General features: G+C 35.7%; 1 protein-coding gene across 2 annotated transcripts in view; it reads left to right on the forward strand.

The window, feature by feature from the left end:
• Glra3 (glycine receptor alpha 3) overlaps positions 1-20,376 on the forward strand; it is a 203,652-nt gene that overhangs the window by 173,999 nt on the left and 9,277 nt on the right. Inside the window, exons 6-9 of one of the 2 annotated variants that reach the window (XM_004640224.3) lie at positions 5,064-5,201; positions 8,969-9,183; positions 17,264-17,407; positions 19,231-19,275. In XM_004640224.3, the coding sequence (XP_004640281.1) occupies positions 5,064-5,201; positions 8,969-9,183; positions 17,264-17,407; positions 19,231-19,275 (542 nt within the window). The remainder of the gene's footprint in view (positions 1-5,063; positions 5,202-8,968; positions 9,184-17,263; positions 17,408-19,230; positions 19,276-20,376) is intronic. The other variant, XM_004640223.1, reaches the window with a different exon arrangement.

Below are 20,376 nucleotides of genomic sequence, written 5' to 3' on the forward strand. Positions count from 1 at the left end.
TATCCTACAAAATGATTATGCTACAGGGGTAGGTCTTAAGAATGATTGTGGCAATGTCATTCTCTTGCTGAAAGGATTCTAGTGGCCTCTTATGCTGTCCAAGTTACTTAGGACAGGTAGCAGTCACTCTCTTAATCCTAGTGCCCTTGAGCCTAGCATTACACCATGAATCGATCCTTGTCTCCCACCCTCTAGATTCAGCCACATCTGCAAAAGTACCATGTATGACTGCATGAGGCTTTGGGTGGATATCTAGGCATAAGCCATAACATTCAATCCCTGGTTCCCCAAATACTCATGCACATTCTTTTATAAAAAAGGGATTTAGTCCATCTCTGTGAATTGCCAGTGTCTTAATAGTTTCAGCATTGTTGAAAATTCTAAGTCAAAAGTCTCCTCTGAGATTTAAGGCAGACTCATCTGTGAACTCCTATACAAATGAAAGGAAAGTTAAACACTGCCAACATTCAGTGGCACAAGGTAGACAATTCCATTTTAAACAATACAAACAGGAGAATACAGAGAAAGAGACCAAAGTCTAAAACCCAGCATAGCAAACTTTAAGCCCTCTAGATACAAATGAAGCACCTCAGATAATCTGTGCCAAGATGTGAACTCTAAAGGATTTTGGTCACTCCACCTCCATGGCACTGCTATCTCTCGGGCCCATTCTGCTCCCTCCTTGCAGTTTTCCTCAGATGGTCCATGTTGCTGGGTTCTCCAAATTTCTGGGATCTCTGCTGCCCCTTTGTCTTCACTTTCCTAGCCCCACACACTGCCCTCTCAGGGCCATACTGGCCTCCCAGACCTTCTTGTGAAATCTAGAGGGAAGTTTTCTTGACCTCACAACTCTTCAATTCTTTATGCAGCTAGGACGATCACCACACCAATGATTTCAAGGTTTGCTACTAGATGGAGCATTATCCGGTCTTCTCCTCTTTTTGCTGTCAGGCTTAAGTGTCTGGATTACTGATCAGTCTGACTTTATTTCTGAGGAACAAATTCTCTGATACGCTGCCATTCTGGAGCATGGTGCTCTGGGGCTTTTTTCTTAAAGCATTCTTTTGCCTCAAAGATAGAAGTCCTACTGATTCTTGGGATGTCCTCAGGCCATCTTTTCCATTCTGTTCATTCTCAGCAATCAATATCTCCTTGGCTATATCATTGTAGTAAACAGATTTATTGTCACTTCCTTTCTGACCAAACTGACACATTTTTAAATCACTCTGGCTTTTTTCTCTTGATTCTCAACATAAATCTGGCTAAAGGCCCCCAACAGTAGCCATGCCATTGCCTCAATCTTAGACTGCTTTGACATTTCTTCTGTAAGATTAGTCCACCACCCTTAATCTGAGTCTAATAAAAAATATGTGAGCATGAGTAAACTGCAGACAAACTTTCAGCCAAATTATAAGACACTTCATCTGGGATCTACCAGTCAGTGCCATTCTCCATCCCAGAAGAAACCTCCTGAGCCTGGTTTTTCCTAGCAACCTGTCCGTAAATATTTGATCTTCTGAGCTCTAAGCAGATTCTCCCATAAGACACAGCCTACGGTATTCAAGCTCTACTTTTTCAGCTGACATCTTTATACCTTTCCTAACTCTTCCAATTTCCACAAGCCAGGTCCAAAGGCTCTTGAGCTACATGCCAGGTATAGTCACAGAATGACTTCGTTTCTCTGGTATCCAATTCCATCTTAGTTACATTTCTTTCATTGTTGAGACCTAATACCTGACACTCAGAGTCAAAGAGCAAAAAGTTTATTTAGCTCATGGTTTGTAGAGGTTTTTGTCCACATGCAGCTGGCTCCAAGGAAGGGTGGTATGGCAGACAGGGATCACAGACACAGTTCAGAGGGAGTAGATGGTTGCAAAACAGTGAAGGAGCTCTTTCTTCCCCTATATCTTATCTGGGCTACTTAGGGCAGGTAGCACTCACAACTTTAGTCCTAGTGTACTGGAGCCTAGAATTGTGCTATGAATTAATCCCACTATCACACTCTCTAGATCCAGTCACCTCTGAAAAAGCCCCACCTATGACTGCCAGAAGATTTAGGGGTATGGAGATGTCTAGACACAAGCCATAGCAATTCCCCACAAGGCATTTCAAGACATCAAATTTTTCAACCTGGAATGTAAACATCACACAATCTTATATTATCTTTTCTGTTCATTTCATGCAATATTTATGAAAATTGGATCTGTTGTAGATGAATAAAGCTATTACTATTTCTTATTATCAGTTAGTAATTTTCAGTTTCTTCCAATGAATTTGCTCATTCTTTCACCTGAAGTGCTTTACCTTCCCTCACATTCTTCAAAAACAAATAAGTCCCACCTGATTTTCAAGGTCTAATTCAAGCATGGTGAGATACTTTACATACAGTTGGTGACCAGTAAATACTTCATGAAAAAAAAAAAAAACTATTGAATCATTCATTCACAGGTTTCCACCATAGATATCATGAGATTGTTGTCTGAAATTAATGTCTGAATAAATTATTTTTCTTTAAGTTCATTTTAGTGTAAGGTGATTCAACTCACTGCTGTGATTTAGTAGCCATTTGCTTCTCTTTGATATTCTTAGACTTCTATAGAGATATGTCAACTAATAGAACTAAATCTAAGGATGTTAAAACACTTTGAACTGTGCAGGATAAAAATTGGCTCTTTTATTTTTTTGAAAAAAGTTTCTTGACCCAACTACATCACCTGGTATTTTCCTTAAGCATTCAGTAAGTCATGAAAAATTAATGAATTTCCTCTGAACCTGTCCATCTCATTATTTTCTTTCTGATTTCAAATTTAAATATTGTATAGACTATAAAGAGGTAAAACACTAAGATTATAAAATAGTCATTCCTAAAAAATTTAATGGATATTATTATTTAACATGAGAATAAAATCAATATATTTCTATAAATTGGATTGAAGACTATGTAGAACTTGTTTTGGAGGGACTTCCCAATAACTATTTTGCTTCCATAGAACATCTTGAGAAAAAAGTAGAATATTAAAATGAGCTTTCAACTCCCTTTCCAATTAATCTAAGTTGGGACAAGATCTCAGTATTTTGTATTCAGTTATTGTATGCACTAAAGAAAAGGTTACACATCTCATTTGGTACCAGTTAAAAATTGGTGCCTTTTTTATTATTTTTAGATCACTTAGAAATGTACACTTATTTTCTACGTAGGTAAAGTGGTGCTTCTAAAGAACATATTAAAGGACTCATGATTATTAACAGTAAAAATTATTAAGGTGCTGAAATACATTCTGATTTAAAGCAAGTCATACTAAATTATTCCTCTGTTAATGCAACAATTTAAAGGATAGCACTGGGGGGGTCCCCATATGTGTTCTAGAACCAACAATCATACAGATCTTGAGTCTGCATGATTGTACAAACTCGAGCAAAAAATGCTTGCTCTGTAATAAGCCATGAGACTGATGTTACCATTGCTATAAACAGTAGCAAAAGAATTCTATGAAATTTAAGGAGGTCTGATCGCTAGTACTCTTGCCATTCTCATCCCCAGGGTAGGTGGGCACACGCTAGACATGCCTGAAAGACAATGAGAGGAATACAGTCAGGACCACTATCGCCTCTTAGATTCAGCTTCCTCTGGGAGGTTGTCTTACAGATATTGGGGAGAATGAAGAGCGATTAGTTTCCTTCCTTACCCACTCCACATTAGGTATTTATAGTAACTCCTGTTCTCTTTGCCTAAAATACAAGCTTTTTTTCAGGACAAGTTGGTACAGGTTCCTTGCATGTATCTTCACAGTAATGGAATTTTTTTTCCTTTGTCTGACCACTCGACTCAGTTTAGAAAGCACACTACAGCCAGTCCTTTGTCACCTCTGCAGTAGTTGTACATCAAGGGACTCCCTGAGAGAGTGATGACCATCTTGCCCCAACTCCCCTTGGTAGCCTGTTTTAGCAATAACTCATATGAAATATGACAAAACAGTTTACCAAACATTGCTGACCTACCACAAATCTGTTATTTAATTGTATCCTGAATTCACTGGTAGCATATGTAAGATTTTTTCCTCCACAAACTACAATTCAGATGGATTTCCTTTGTATGAAAAAGAAGATATTTTTATTTAAAACATAATTTTGTCCATATTGGGACTTGGATCACAGAAGTGGATGTTGTTGTTATGATTTGTGTCTAGTTATCCACCCAAAGCCTCATGCAGTGGTGGGGGCGCTTCTAGAGTTTGTGATTAATTCATGATCCACTGCTGGGTTTATGCGTGTGATTGCCACACCCACCCTGGGGAGAAAATCTGCATACAAATGTAAGGGAGGGAGGGAGGCTTGCTAGCAGCAATAGCCAATAGCCGGTGCTACAAACTTTACTCTTTGCTGTCTTCCATCACCATGAAAGGTTGCCCTTTGCCATGTACCACTCTGCCTTGAAACCAGCTGAGTATGGACTAAAACCTCTATAAGCTGTGAGCTAAATAAACCCTTCCTTCCTTAATTTTGGGTGTCAGGATTTTGTCCCAGCAATGAGGAAAAGCTAACTGCGACAGCTATAAACTAAGATAATTAAATCAAGAGAGGTATCAAGCAGTAGTTAGGCACACACACACACACACACACACACACACACACAGAGTCGTTGTACTAGTTGAAGTCATTTTCTATTTAGTGAAAGTTTTGGTTTTGTTAAAATAGTCTGGAATAATGTGAGACAAGGTAAGGGAAAAAAATAAATTGAATAAAACCAAAATTTAAATTGCTGAAAGAATGAAATAACTGCCCCTTCCAAGAAAATGTCTATGTATCTTCCTTGTGTTTCTACTGTCACATTACACTTCACAGTATTTCATGTTATACTTTTTCTTAGATATTTCAGTTTCTTGCATTATTTGGATAGTGTACTGTGTTTTTGAAATGGAATCAGATAATGCATAGTTCATCTGACAAAGGTGAGATAACGCTGTTATTCTTGTTAGCCTGTATGACTGCGAAAGTGTTGTTTTTCTTTTTCCTTTTCTTTAAAAATCCATTTCAGCCAATAATATTTGTTATGTTTTGCTTAGTTGGGTACACAATGAATGATCTAATTTTTGAATGGCAAGATGAGGCACCTGTACAAGTGGCAGAAGGACTCACGTTGCCCCAGTTTCTGTTGAAAGAAGAAAAAGATTTACGATATTGTACTAAACATTATAATACAGGTAGGGGGCTAATTTTTCTTGTTTATAATTATGATTCGTGACTTCATGATAGCACAGAGGGTTCACTAATTGCAATGTTAGTTTAACTATTTGAACTTTATATAGCTCAGTGTTTTCCACGGGGCACAGCAGAAAGACACATTTGAAACACACAGTTGTGTTAATTTACTGTACATTGTTATATGATTGGCTCCCCTGAAATCAAACAAATGCTTGGTGTCTCACTACATGTAAGTCACTTGTATGAAAAGCCTGTATTCACAGAGAAATTAATCTTAAAATGTTATTATTATTTTGAAAAAAGGAATTTCTGTTTTGCAAAAGGTTTTATTTGCATAAGCTTTCTCTTTGGCCATATTTTCATGGTTTACAAGGCATTTTTATCTAAGCACCTACAACTTGGGCCAACACAGGAACTTGGCATATCTCAGAGTAAATATCAGATGTAGTTACCAACTCTAACAATGGAGAGGTTCAGGGCCTGGGAGATGGCTCAGTGGAATAAGCACTTCCCTGGCAAGTGCAAGGGCCTGAGTTCAATCCCCGGTACCGCTAAAAAAAAAAAAAAAAAAAAAAAAATCACAATGGAGAGGTTCAGTATGATTTGTACTTTTATTTTTTATTTTTCATAAAATGATTTATTTTTCTTAAATGATATGGGTTCTTTCCAAATACCTAACCTAGCTGTATATAACTGAATACTATCGAACTTCCCACAATGCACCTCTCTAGTTTGGTGAATGCGTGTCCTTCATCAGCATCTGGATGTGCTCTTATCATTCTATTACAGAAAACTATGATTTATTTTGGCCTCAGCATGTTCCAGAACTATGATCTGACCTTTTGCTATATAAAATCCCTAATCTTTCTTATGTTTTAAGCAAATGCACAATATCCATTCATAAAGCTCCTGCCATTTTAACTCAAAGATGAAGGTGACAGATGTGAGCTTATTGTGAGGCTCACAGTGAACATTTTAACTTGCAGATGAACAGCAGGCTAGCCCTTGGCTTGCTGGCTCTCTTAGGGTAGTTGTGCTGATGCACTCTTTGTAGGAAAATGCAAAAGTCTCTAGAGTTGAGATAGGGGATTGTAGTAGTTTTTTAAGGCTACCGCAAAGAACTTGCAAACTTGGTAGCTTAAAACCAAAGAAATTTATTTTCCCACAGTTCTAGAGGTTAGGAGTCTGAAATCAAGGTGTGGTGGGAACCACACTTTCCCAGAAGGCTCTAGGGAACAACTTCTCCCTGCCCTTTATAATCCCCTAATTCTATTAATCCTTTGTATTCCTTGGGTCACAAGGAATACACACTCTTATCTGTTTTCAGAGTTATATAATATTCTCCTTTTATGTCTGTGTCTCTTTGTCCAAATTTGGCTCTTCTTATCAGGCACCAAGTATATTGTACCAGGGCTCCCTTAATCCAGAATAACTTCATTTTAACTTGAGTACGTCTGCACATATCTTGTGTCTAGGTAAAGTCACACTCACAGCTTCCAGATCCACCTAAATGTTAGGGAAGTATACATTTAACTCACAACAGGAGTTGAAGCTGTAAGATTGCCTCGGGATGAATTTTTATGATTTACATCTAAGGTTCTTCCTTAACAAAGAGCAAATCTGTACACTATCTGGAGATGTGCCTCAAGTTATTGTGACTTATGGGAACAGACATACACTAAGAAGGTCTACACTAAACGCAGAACTGAGCAAGTGTTTTCTTAGGTGATATCATAGAAATTTCATAACTTTCTAGTCATGGATATTGGAATACCATAGGATTTCCAAAATTATGAGAGAGTAAATGTACCTGGCAAGTTGTTCTATCAGGTATGCCATTAATTTGGCTCAGACCCTAAGCTCCCCTTTTATGATTCTTACAATGCACAGGTACCATTTGTCATTACTGTCCAGTGGCAGCCAGAGATATTACCCTTTCATTATTTACCCAAATGAAAAGAAATCAGCAAAGAAAACTCCAGGTTTTATGAAAAGCATTTAGCAATTCATTTTCCAAAAGAAATACATTGAAGTGAAAAATGTATAAAGAAATGATTGCACCAACTCAAATGCTTTGTTTAGGTTCATTTTCTTCATGGCTCAAAAGTATATCTTAAGTTAGCTACATGAAAGTCCTACAGCCTATTTCCTTCTAATCTTGTCAAAACCTTCTAACCCCTTCTCCTTGCTTAACAATTGATTGCTATGATGCATAGATTATAGATTTCTTTTGTAGAAATTGTTTGTTTTTCTCCTTAGAATCACACGCAGAACATGTATGAGTATATGCAAACCCACAGAAGATATATATATATATCTGAAATCAAGGTGTGGTGGGAACACCTTGATAATAATATATATATTATTCTTACAAGCAATGGTATGTGCACATGTGTGTACTTCTTTACTTCTGAGGATTTTTTTAAAAAGTTTTAAAAATATAGCAATAGTTATTTTTTGAGAATTAAATTAAATTTAGATAAATCCTACAGAATACCTAAGTGGTCAGTATAATTGCTCTAATTATGTAGTGAGATTACCTAGTAGGCTATTTCACATTGATGTCATAAAAACATTTCAGTTATTTTGGGCTTATTTCCTTTGTTATCAATGAAAATTTAAAATTTTCATGTTAAATGGACTTTAAAGCTCTCTATATTTTTTATATGTCTCAGGAATCTTTAAGCCTTCTGCATGCATTTGGTAAACAGATGAGGGGAACTTATGAGATTTGGACATGTTTCTAATTACTAGACATTAGAAAGTAGGATCCAATTTTCTCAGCACTTCTAAATTTCTGTTAAGAATTAAATTCTAGGATCACATCTTCCGCCATGTCTTGTATCACTTGTGTTATCTTTTAGGGGTAAACCCCTAGCAGGACACGAGCACTCTTCCTGGATATGAGCCTTTGCTACTGTTCTTTCACAGTTGGGCCAAAGAATATTATTTAATGAGAAGATCATTAAGTGTCTGACTCACCTTTCTTAAAATAAACATTAAAAAATACAAGAATAGATGATTCAGAAGAAAAAAGTGTAAAGTAGCAGTAGTAGAGATAACAGAAAAGGGAGTGCAACCACAGGAGAAGCAGAAATATCAATTTAATGTTTAAAGTATAATTTACTCCTCTATTACCACAACAGAGGTAAATAACAGAGACATTGAAGCATAAGTATGCAAAGTAAGTGTAAATTGTTCATTTTTGTGTGCTTGAAAATTATGCATGAAGTTACTAAAATTACAGGCATCTTCTTGTTTTATTATTATAGAAGGAACTATTCATCTTTACTGGTGCTTATCCTTGAACAGTGACTTGAAATACATACAAAAATCTTTGAAACAATAGCTTCTGGGTGTAAATAAACATTCAAAAACAACAGAGTCAATGAGTAAAGAAAATCAGTATATAATAAATGCATATTTCATTGTCTATCTTACAAACAGTTACTCTAATCAAATGAAAACACAGTCTTTCGGTAATTTCACAAGCTTAAGTACTGTCCAGTGATGACATAATAAGATTCCATACTGTTTCCTAAAAGATCTCACTCTTTATATAGCTTCTAGACACTAACAGAAAAAAAAATCAGAAATAAAATCTGATTATATGGTTTTGTGGTTTCTTCATTATGGTGAGACTTTTTAGGACAAAATCATTCTGAAAATTAAATTGGGATATGTGGTGCCATAAGAAAAAATCATTTTTACTAATCAATGTGTTTATTTTATAACTAATCAATGTGTTTATTTTATGACTAATTAGGGAAGTTTACTTGCATAGAAGTGAGATTCCACCTGGAGCGCCAAATGGGATACTATCTCATCCAGATGTACATCCCCAGTCTCTTGATTGTGATTCTGTCCTGGGTTTCATTCTGGATCAACATGGATGCGGCCCCAGCCAGGGTTGCCTTGGGAATAACTACTGTGCTGACCATGACCACACAGAGTTCAGGGTCCCGAGCCTCCCTACCAAAGGTAAGTTCACTAAGAAAAAGTGCACATATTTACACAAACACCTATAAAGACATCATAGTCAGACCTTTTTCAATAGTATGTGTATCTCATCACAGAGTTTAAAAAATAATATGTTACCAAAAAGAAAAATTGGAAAACATAAAAAGAGGAGAGGACACATATTTCATAAACCAGTGATATCTGCTATCCATTCTTTGTGTGATGTTCCCCAAATATTTAATCATCAGTAATAGTCTAAAGGGCTTTGCAGAACATTCGTGTAATCCCAGCACTTAGGAAACTGAGGCAGGAGGAGTGCCAGAAATTTGAAGCCAGCCTGAACCGCAGAGCGAGTTCAAGACCATCCAAAACAGCATTGAGAAAGCATATCCAAAACACTTTTAAAAAATAATTTACACAGTATGAAAAATTTTGAATTTTTAAATCCATATAGAACAGAAATGTAGATTATATTTAAGTCCACACATAGAAACGCATAGATAAACTTTATAGAAATATAGAATATATGTAAATATATCTATAATTTTACATAGATTTTAACGTAGAACTATGTCAAATATTTATTTAATTAGAATTTACATGGTACTTTAAGAGTTGACATAGTAGCCACAGTATATGTGCCATAATTTCCTCATTCTTCTAACACTGTAGGAAACACATACTGAATACAATATGCATAGCTATATGTATTAACACACATTTATACACACACGTAATAGCTTTACACACATTTCATATTATATTCTTAGCATTCATATTTAGAACTAGAATTTCTGCCTTCAGAAATTGATATGTGTGGCCAAATTTATCTCCAGGAAAATAAGGCGATTGCTCTCCTATAAGTATGTATATCAGAGCTTGAGTGCTGCATTCTAACCAAATATAGTGCTTATGATTTTACAAAATTTTCTCCCTCTGGCTTTCGATTATCCGTGTATCATTTGAAAGGAAATTTTATCAAACTCCATGATTTTAGTTCTTGCTAAGACTCCAGAATCAAAATCAAGCTGCTTCTTTTTTATGGCCAATTTTACATGCTTATATTTGATACTCTGAACATCTACTTTGAACATAACAGTATGCAGTAAACAATTGTGGAATTCCTATAGTCTTGTTTTTCGAAATTCTGCCTCATTTCTAATTTTTTTATTATTTTTGTTCTCTTAAAATAAAACAATAAATATAATGGAAGGCAACATGATAGGCTGTTAAAAATATCAAGCTGTCCCCTCTGTGATGTTTGCAAAAGATCTATTTTCCTTCATAAGTTTTGCTGAGCTAAAAGAAGTTCTTTTCAACCATTTAGCCGCAGGAGAAAAAAGAAGTTATTTATTTCTTATAACTCCTGAAAATTTATTTTTTCTAAATCTAATATTCTAGTAAATCATCAAATGCAGATATCATTGTAATTTTCATTGAAATTATATACTTCCATGCAGTAAAATTGTATTAAATATCCTTGTGCACTTCATGCTGTCTACTTTTTAAGTAAGTAATAAATTTACTATTCCAGAATCCCTTCTATTAATTGTATTATATGATTCATATATGTACATTAAAACACCTAAATAAATAACAGTTGGTCACAGGATACCTTATCACTGAAATGTTGCATAATTTGGGAAGAACATGCTATTGTATAGTTTTCACTATACCTCACTAAGATTTAATGATTGTCTTTCAAAATAGTTTATGTTTTTATTAGTAGTTATACTTTCAAAGCAGTCTACTTCAATTCATACTTTTCAAAATATTGTCAATGTGAAAAATACAAATATTTATTAGATAGTAAGATCAAGCTTTCAGTGCTAATTTATATGTGTATAAAAGTCTCAAGGGCTTAAATGATAGTGGAAATTCCATAGTGAATTTGTAAAGGAAATTTACTCACTGATCTCCCTCATGAATTGAACAGAAATGAAAACTCACTTGCTCTGTAAGTTGTCAACCAGAAAGAAGAGCAAAACTCTGGGCTTCAGGAACTTATCGCATCCATAAAGTGCAGCAGAAAGGGATTATGTATGGAAATTAAGTTTGGAAGTTTGAGTAGAAAAACCATAAATAAAGCAACAAATTAAAAAGACAGAACAAGGACACACATTTAAAAATGCAAAGGATTATTTGGGACAAATTCATACTTTTCTCAAAAAATAGGATTCTTTTTAAATGTTTTTGGTAGAGGGTCTCACTACACAGCTCTGACTTGTAGTAATCCTCCTGTTTTCCACCTCCTCAGTGCTGAGATTACAAGTGTGGGCAACCAAGACTGGTCTAGGTGGCTGGTTCAGAGCACTTAGGGGTGGGGCCAATGTGGCTGAGGTGCAGAAAATTGAATCCCAGTCCCGGTGCTTACCTAAGCAGGCACTTAGTCCACTGAGCTATCTTGCTGGCCCAGGAAAAAATTTTTGAAGAAATTTATTTCACTGGGATTTCAAAGAAGGGATAAGTTTTAAATCATGAATCAAGCATATATATGGGTATACACAAATCCTATCTACTATCCATAGACACAGTGAACACTAGAAAGATGACAGCTTTGCTCTCACACAAAATCACCTGACTGACCAAGTAATAGCAAGGTGTCCACATTCTTTCCAATTTTCTGCTAGTTAAGTATTGATAGGTTAAGCATGGTTGGTTTCCTACATTAGAATTCAGGAAGGCAGACTCTAAAGACCTGGGCTAAAGCAGAATTAATCTTCTGCCTGAGGTGATTCAGGCAAAAGAGTGTAGAAAATCCCTTTAAAAATACAATTTTACAATTTTTTTAGCAGGCTAGAAAAGCAATAGATAAAAGTTTACTTTTGCCTTTAGGAACAGATACCTGAAACTGGCACCTTAACACTTGCTATTCTCACTCCACAAAAGATCCCTCGAATACCTGAAAGCCTTGCCTATAAAATGCCCACCATTAGCCTACTGGAAAATTCTACTAAGTGTAGTAAATTAAAGTTAGAGAAATAAATTATCAAACATAAGAGAAATAAAATAATCAGAAATTTATGTCAACTTCTTAGTGATTGAAATTGTGTTTACATATTTTCCTGGATAAGAAAGAGTTGTGGGGCTGGGGAGATAGCTCAGTAGAATAAGTGCTTTCCTGGCAAGCGCAGGGTTCTGAGTTCAATCCCCAGTACCACAAAAAAAAGAAAGTGTTGAGTCAAATAAGATCCAGAGTAGAAAATCTCTAAAACCATATTGTAGCCAACTTCTTAAGAGTTACATAGTTAAAATTCTTCTAGATATTGTGTACTGCATTGGTCCCCATAGTATCATTATGAATCAAACATGTCAACCCAAAACAGAAAGACTCATCAGACTCATTTTTGGAAATGGGGAACAGTTTTATGTTTCTGCAGTGCTTGCATTGAGTGGTCTGCAGAGGGTCTCATATGCAACATATTGCCAACAAATTCTCAAGGTTACGTAACTTTCTGAGGATTTTCTTACCCTGAATTTTTGGCAATGATTTGAGGGCCATGTCATGGAAGGTTTTCTAGCCCTTGCTAATGATTAGGATTATTTTGAGTGTAGTGTTGGCAACTAAAAATCTCAAAAGAGGAATTATCACTCTGCTTTCTGTATGAGGATCAGCAGGAAGGAGCAGAACTGGAGACAGGGTGATTACCAGAGAAGTTGTCGTAGTCTACAGTAGATGGCAGTCTGGCAAGGTTGGTAGCAGCCACAGCAGAGTGACGTAGATGTGACATAGAGCGTGACAGTAGATGTGACATACATTAGCACTTTCAGGTATCAGGGCAGAAATTCCAGCTCTAAAAATGAATGTTGCGAGTCACCCTCCAACATTGATGATGAATGTCCGAATGTCAAAGATGACAATATCCTGTCCTAGTGCCTAGAGCTCTCCTCTGCCTTCATTCCCTTTTAACCTATCTTTTAGAAACACTGTTTATTCATTTGCTCTGTTCTAAATACCACTTTCTCTGGCTTTAGATATTATGTAATATCTGAAATATTTGGGGATTAGTTTTTAAAATTTTACTACTACATGTTTGCAATGCATGAAGTTAACATTTGTCTTAGGGAACACTGTATCTGGACTCATTTTTATCCCCCATCCCATCTCATCCACAGATTAATATTAGTTTTACATAAACATTAAAAAATTTAAACTTTTCTACCAAGGAGATCTACAGAGGTAAATACAATTTGTATTTAAGCAATGCAAGGTGAAGTGAAAAGTCACAGAGAGCTGAAATAAAGACCTTAGAGAACAAGGTCTGACACAAGAAGCTAAGCGTTTACCTGTATGCCTGAATCACCTGACCTTCCACAGCCAGGATTACACATTATCCTTTACTTTACCCAGAAATGAAGAATTCAGGAGGATTCTCATTAGAGAAAGAATAGATTGCCTGTTCAAAAGACTGTTTAGGTAAATGAAAGGATTCACTCTGATTCTTATAACAAATCTTTCTCAAATAAAAAGTGAATTTGGAATGAGAAAAACTGCCATAATATTTACTTCTAAATTGTTCCTAAAGATTGGCCTTATGGAGTACCTATACCTAATTTTAGATAAGATTTTTTTAAGGTTCTAATGTGTACATTCTGGTTTAATGTTTTCCCATTTTTAAATTTAACCTACAATTTTTGGTTCTTTTTTCCTGTTTTTTTTTTTCTATTAGTGCATATTTGCAATATATAACAGTTACATGCCTCTTGGGAACTTGGTGAATGTACATGAAACACCTTAATGGTCTTTCCTCTTTTTAATCTTAGATTGAGTTCATGTTTTACAGTGCTAATTGGACTCTGGACTTTTTTTTTTTCAGTGCCAGGTATTAACTCCAGGGCCTTCCCAATGAACTATGTCTTCAGTCATGGACTCTAGTTTCTGTACCTTCTTACAATAGAATTTTACCAAATTTGTACCTGACACTATGACTTTTGGCTGAAAAATCAATAAATTTTATTTTTCTTAATTACAGTTTTATTTTTCTATGAAGAAGTACATTTTGCTCTATAAAGAGACTGTGTTTTTCTACTCAGGATAGCACAAATAGTGACAAAATCATGATTCTTGCTTTTCCTCAGCCCAGAACGTATGCGGATTCAGGGCTTTTGCCAAAGCACAATGTAAACACTTCCTTCCCTGCCCCCTAAGGCAGGCACAGTGCTTGGCAAAGCTTTCTGCCTTTCTTTCTCAATGAAGTATGTGGTAAGGCTGCCTTTCCCAGTGCCCTTGGAGTCAAAGTAGTTGTGCGTACTGCTGACTGGGGAATTTTGAAAAAAGTGACATGTATGTTGCTAGCCTGGAATACTTCTTATCAAGCGGTAGACTGACCAAACTCAGCCCTTTGAAGCTGAGAACTGAGGACACCCAGCTACCTGAAAGGAGTGTTCTAGATGGAAGTAATGGCTATAGCAAAGCCGTCTAGGTGATGTGGAGGTTGCTAATTACTTTCAGGTCCAAAAATTAAAAGAAGGAAATTTTAACTAGAAACAATAAGGAAATAAGAAAGTGACACAAACTGACAAGTAGCACTGTGTACCTTCACAGATGTCTTCCCAGACGACCCCCAATCTGATTTAGCCCTCCTTTGCCCAGTCCTATTCTCTTTATCGCATTACACTTCCAACTACTTTTTATGACAGTGATCTCATTTATGTGTCTGACTTTTTTATATATTCCTTGCTTAAATGTAAGTTCTATTAATAATGAATCTTGGCTGTCATACTCATCTCTGTACATGCTGTACCAAGAGTAGAAATTGGGTTTGCTATTAGTATTCAATGACTATTTAATGAAAAAAGTGAAAACACTGAATGAACTAGTGAATAATTAAGTGAATGTGGTAAGAAAAGTAACTTGGGACCTAATTGTGAAGAGCTTTATACAGCATAAAATAGATTTGAGGCTTTAAAATAATGAGATAAAAATAAAGTTTTAAGTCAAGGGCAATATGATCTGCCTTGCCTTTAAAAATAATCGCTGTTGTGTCAAAGTTAGATCTGAAGGACTGGAAAACATCACTACGGCTTAGATCAATGTTATGACAACATGAAAAACACCAAGAAGATATAATTTTTCACAGGACTGGATCTTTGATATGACAATGAGAGGACTCCTGTGTTAGAGGATAGATAACTGCAAATAAAATGGAGCCTTTTAATGAAGAGAAAGAGGCAGTTGTGCTTGTTTGCTGTTCATTTGGAGGAGTCTGGTAAAGATACAGAATTCCTGTTTAGTCAAGCTTGAGGTGTGTGTGTTATCTGGAGGGGACTGTTAAATGAAGTCCTTAGATCGAATTAGAAGACATAGATTTTGGAGTTGTGAGCAAATAGGAGAGGCCGTGTCATGGGAAGAAGATAAAGACAATGAGAGGAGACAGGGAGAGCACAGAGAGGATCCAGGTTGTTGACAGATATGCACTTACGTTAAGTCATATTTCCAAGAATGATGAAGGTAATGATTTTGAAAACATTATGGCTGAAGGTAATGATTTTGAAAACATTATGTGTCATGTCTCATGACACCCCATGTATTCAAAGACTCCTGGAAGTTTCTGGCAGTTATCGAACTTATATGATTTAAATCTATACTTTACAAAACAGACGATAGGTTGATAGAATATTCTTATTCCTTTTGTACCAGGTACTCAACTTGGCATTTTACTGCTGAACCACATCCATTGCCCAAAATTTGCACAGTTTAAAATCATTTCACACTTGGAAAAATATTAAAACTATAATACATAAACCTAGCAGACCCTGTAATAACCAAGTGAGCAAAATTTTGAACCTCATGACTGGATACAGAACAGGGCTTTACAGGAGAGGAATCCCTGTTTTAAAAAGCAAACTTCAGGGTCTGCCTGATAGCCCAGTGGACTAAAGTTCCTATTTAGGCAGAGTGCAGAGAGGGGGATTCCATTCCCAGAGTTCCATACCAGCTCCGCCCACGGGCGCGCTGAGATGGTGATTGAGACTTGGCGTGGTGGCGCAAGCGTGTAATCCCAGCGCTTTGGAGACTGAAAACAGGAGAATCACTATGAGTCCAATCTACATAGTGAGACCCTGTAGACCCTGTCATAAATGCAGAAAGAAAAAAAAAGAGCAAACTTTAAGTGAGACACCATGCAAAATAGTTGGTCTTACTCAAAAATATGAATATTACAAGACTTCAAGGAAATACTGAGCAAATGCTCCACAACTGAGGCTAAAGAAACATGAAAATAAAGTGCAATATATGATCCTAGATTAAATCCTGAGATAGATGGAAGAAAATAAAATAAAATGCTTAGTACTGGGACAGTGCTAAAATGGAAACAGGGTTAGAATTAGATGGCAGTGTTGAATCAAAGCCAAGTTCTTGATTCTGTTGAGTATGTAGTGCTGTCGGCAGATGGTAAGTGAGTCAGTAGGGGAGCAACATGTGCATACTACGAATCATACAGTATGGTTTAATATTCAAATATTAACAACTCAGAAAGTTCAAAATTTTCTTTACTATTCCTCTTACATACTGGTAAAAACATGTCAAATTGGATAGCAAATAGCCATCTAGTTGATTAATAAATACATTGAATAGTATCTTATTTTTATTGTGCTTTTTGGATTTTTCTTTTCTCTTTCAGGTTCTTACAGGGTCACAATATGATGTTCACACATATGGGTCTGATTTATTTCACTTATGAGTATGGTTACTACATCTTAGCAAAGTCAATAAATAAGAGTATAAGTTTTAAAGTATTCAAATTTTAAAAATTCATTAAAAATAAAACTAAAAAATCATCAGTATTATATACATTTCAGTGTTACTTTATACTCCAAGCATTATACTACCCTAAAGATAATTTATATTTCATCTTTTTTCCATCTTACATTTGGGCTAAAGATCCATTTGAAGAAAATAACAAAATACGTACATGTTTTAAATGTAAACTTAGTACATGCAAGTTGTAAAAACTATCTGAAAAAAACTTTAAAAATTGTTGATGTTCTCTTTCATTTTAAAGTTGATGCATAAATGATACTAAAACCCAGAAAGTTGCAGTATTGTTCTCAAAGAAAGCAACAATACAAACCAACATGGGACTTTTCCTTTCTTGGCTAGGTTTCCTATGTCAAGGCCATTGACATCTGGATGGCAGTGTGCCTCCTGTTCGTGTTTTCAGCACTTCTGGAGTATGCAGCTGTAAACTTCGTATCAAGACAACACAAAGAACTGCTACGATTTCGACGAAAGAGAAAGAATAAGGTAAATGACTAAGTGAACTGAGCTGGGCAGAATAACATTTTTGGCTGGAAAGTGATGGTTTTTGTTCTTAATGGAGATGAAAAGGAAAGAAATTGGTGTTGCTGATTGTTTCTGTCCAATTAAAACTTTAAGTACCAGGGGCCGGGGAGATGGCTCAGTGGAATAAGCACTTCCCTGGCAAGTGCAAGGGCCTGAGTTCAACCCCCGGTTCAAAAACAAAACAACAAAAAAAAACTTTAAAGACCAAAGCATCAAGGAAAAAATTTTGCCAGCTGCCTTTACTTTAGCAGGGTATCTGGTAGGATGGAAGCTTTATCAGCCTCTCTCATGTACTTCTAGAAGACATATTTTGACATTGATGAATGAAGTAGACCATTTCTTAACTTGCAATGCTAGTATTTTTAATGGTTTTACCTGATCTGTCAGAGCTATAATTATTAATATTGTTCTTCCTGAACTACTTCCTTTGTTTCCATATAATATTACTTATTAATATCGTGATTTTTAAGTTCATGCAAAAATAGGTGGTCTCGTGCATATTTTCACAAATACACAATTTAATACTAGCACAGGCCTTACTATGATCTAATAAAAGAAAATTTATTTAGATCTTTAGGAAATGTGAAGAATTGTAGGTGTGGAGTGGGGTTGCATCCTTCAGTTAAGTCCTGTCATGGCATCTTTTATAGCCTCAGGGTTTTGACCACTCCCTTCACTTTTCTGTAAAGTAAGAGTTTGTCTTGAAAACAGATCTCCAGCCAATTTTTGTCTTCTAAAGTTAATATGCCAATTGACATTTTAGGCACAAGTGAAATTTTAGAACGACAAAATAATGTCACTTCATTGTCTTTTTTCTCCTTTTATTCATCTTATAATGTATTGGTCGTGTGACACAAATCCTAGAAATGAGAAGTATGGTACTTCAGGGGACAGACAAGATGGGGACAGTCTGTGAGTTCAAGCACATTCCATGGCCATCAGTCACTGGGTCTCCTAGGGAAAGTAATAGATGCTCAGTTGCAGTTCTTCTGTTTTGCAAAATTATTCTTCTTGGGACCAGGGAGATAGCTCAGTAGTGCAAGCACCCATCTGGCAAGCACAAGGACCTGGGTTCCATCCCCAGTACTATATGCCAGGCCAGCTCCACACTGTGCCACCCACTGCAACAGGGCATGGTGGCACAGGCCTCTACTCCCAGCACTGGGGAGGCTGAGACAGAAGGATCACTATGAGTGTGAGCTGTGTACTGACACCCAGTACCAAATAAATAAGCAAATCTAAAAAACAATTATCCCTATCAAAATGATTGTTTATTCACCTCATCACATGTAAGAGTGAGATAAGAGTATCTGATGTTCTTTACTGTTTAGCTTTGAGAAAGCTAAGAAAGATAGATTTTTCACAGTGACTGGTACTGTTAAAATGTAGAAATGCAAAAATTGTAGTATCTTACTTTCTAATTGCTATTAGAAAAATTCACAAAGCAAATGTAAATAATGTAATAAGGTGTTGTTGTTTTTTTTTTTTTTTTCTTTTTTTTTTTGGAACTGTGGATTGAACTCAGGCTCTTGTGCTTGCCAGTGAAACACTTATTCCACTGAGCCATCTCCCTGGCCCCTGTAATAAGATTTTGATACAGAGGAAAACGATTCAGTTTTTTTTTTAAGTTCTATTCATATCTTGCATATATGAGAGTTTATTAATTGACACTTTGGTACTTTAAAATGTTGTACGTGATTAGATCAACTGTGTAATTATATTTAAGAATATCTGACTTGACTCTGGTGTTTCAATCCCTCTTGGTTCACTTTACCTTCCCGCAGACAGAAGCTTTTGCATTGGAGAAGTTTTACCGTTTCTCAGACACGGTAAATTGACTTTCTTAACTCTACATACAGGAATGTGACCATCAGTAGAAAGCAGACAGCACGTCCTGCACGTAGGCAGTGTTTGGTGGGGAAACGCAGCCCCTTTCTATGCAAAGCCCAGAAAATATCATTCCTTTCAGCTAAGAATGAGATTCTCTTTGCTAAGAACTCTGTTCTTGTCTTCATTTATTAGTAGGCTATTTCAATATCCTTTATTTTGTTAATAGAAGTATTTGAATGGTCCACATGATTAAATATTTATTTTCAAGAGAAATGTCATGTGTATCTTGCCATAATTTCCTCAGAAGAAGCAGTATATACCTGGACAATTTTATTTTAAAAATTAGTCGCTGCATTATGTATACAATAAATTTTAAAATCAAAATCCAAGTGACCTAAAAATAAGAATGAAAAATTTGTGCTGTGTATGTATCTTTAGAAGACATTATTAATGTTTAAATATGTTGAAGCTATTTATAGGAAATGAATTATTTCATTTTGATAGTGATACCCTTTGAAATTTTTAAATTAAACAGAACCATAAACACTATGTTCAAGTATAATGGCTAAATATTTAGAAAGATCATATAATGTATAGTGTATTGGTTCATGCACATTTTGACAGAAGGCTTCTAATATAAGATGTATGAGTAAATTTAAATATATCAGAGCCACAGATTTGACTTGGGAAATTATATACAAACAGTTCAGTTTAAGAAGATTTCTGTGATAAAATATATTTAAATAGTGGTTCCCAGATGATCCTGCTGTATGGCCCAGTTGGCAATCCCTTCCGTGAGCTGGTCTGCATAGCTGGTGATCCGGATTGTGTGTTATTTAGAAATATTAATTTTTCTTTTACCACATATCACTTAAAGTCTCCCTCAGATTTTGTCATTGTCAGATAACTTTGCATGACCCATTTGCCCTTACTTGATTATCTTAACTATAAATTTCTATTTATATAATCAAACATAGTTTCCGCAATATATATGCAAACATAAATTTATACATAGATATATATTAGAATACACAGTAGAGAGGAGAAAGAGGTGGGGGTGGGAATCTGTCTCTTTAGAAGTCAAAATTAAATATATATAT

Source organism: Octodon degus, unplaced genomic scaffold (assembly GCF_000260255.1).
Source record: "Octodon degus isolate 3935 unplaced genomic scaffold, OctDeg1.0 scaffold00121, whole genome shotgun sequence".
Lineage (NCBI taxonomy): Eukaryota > Metazoa > Chordata > Mammalia > Rodentia > Octodontidae > Octodon > Octodon degus.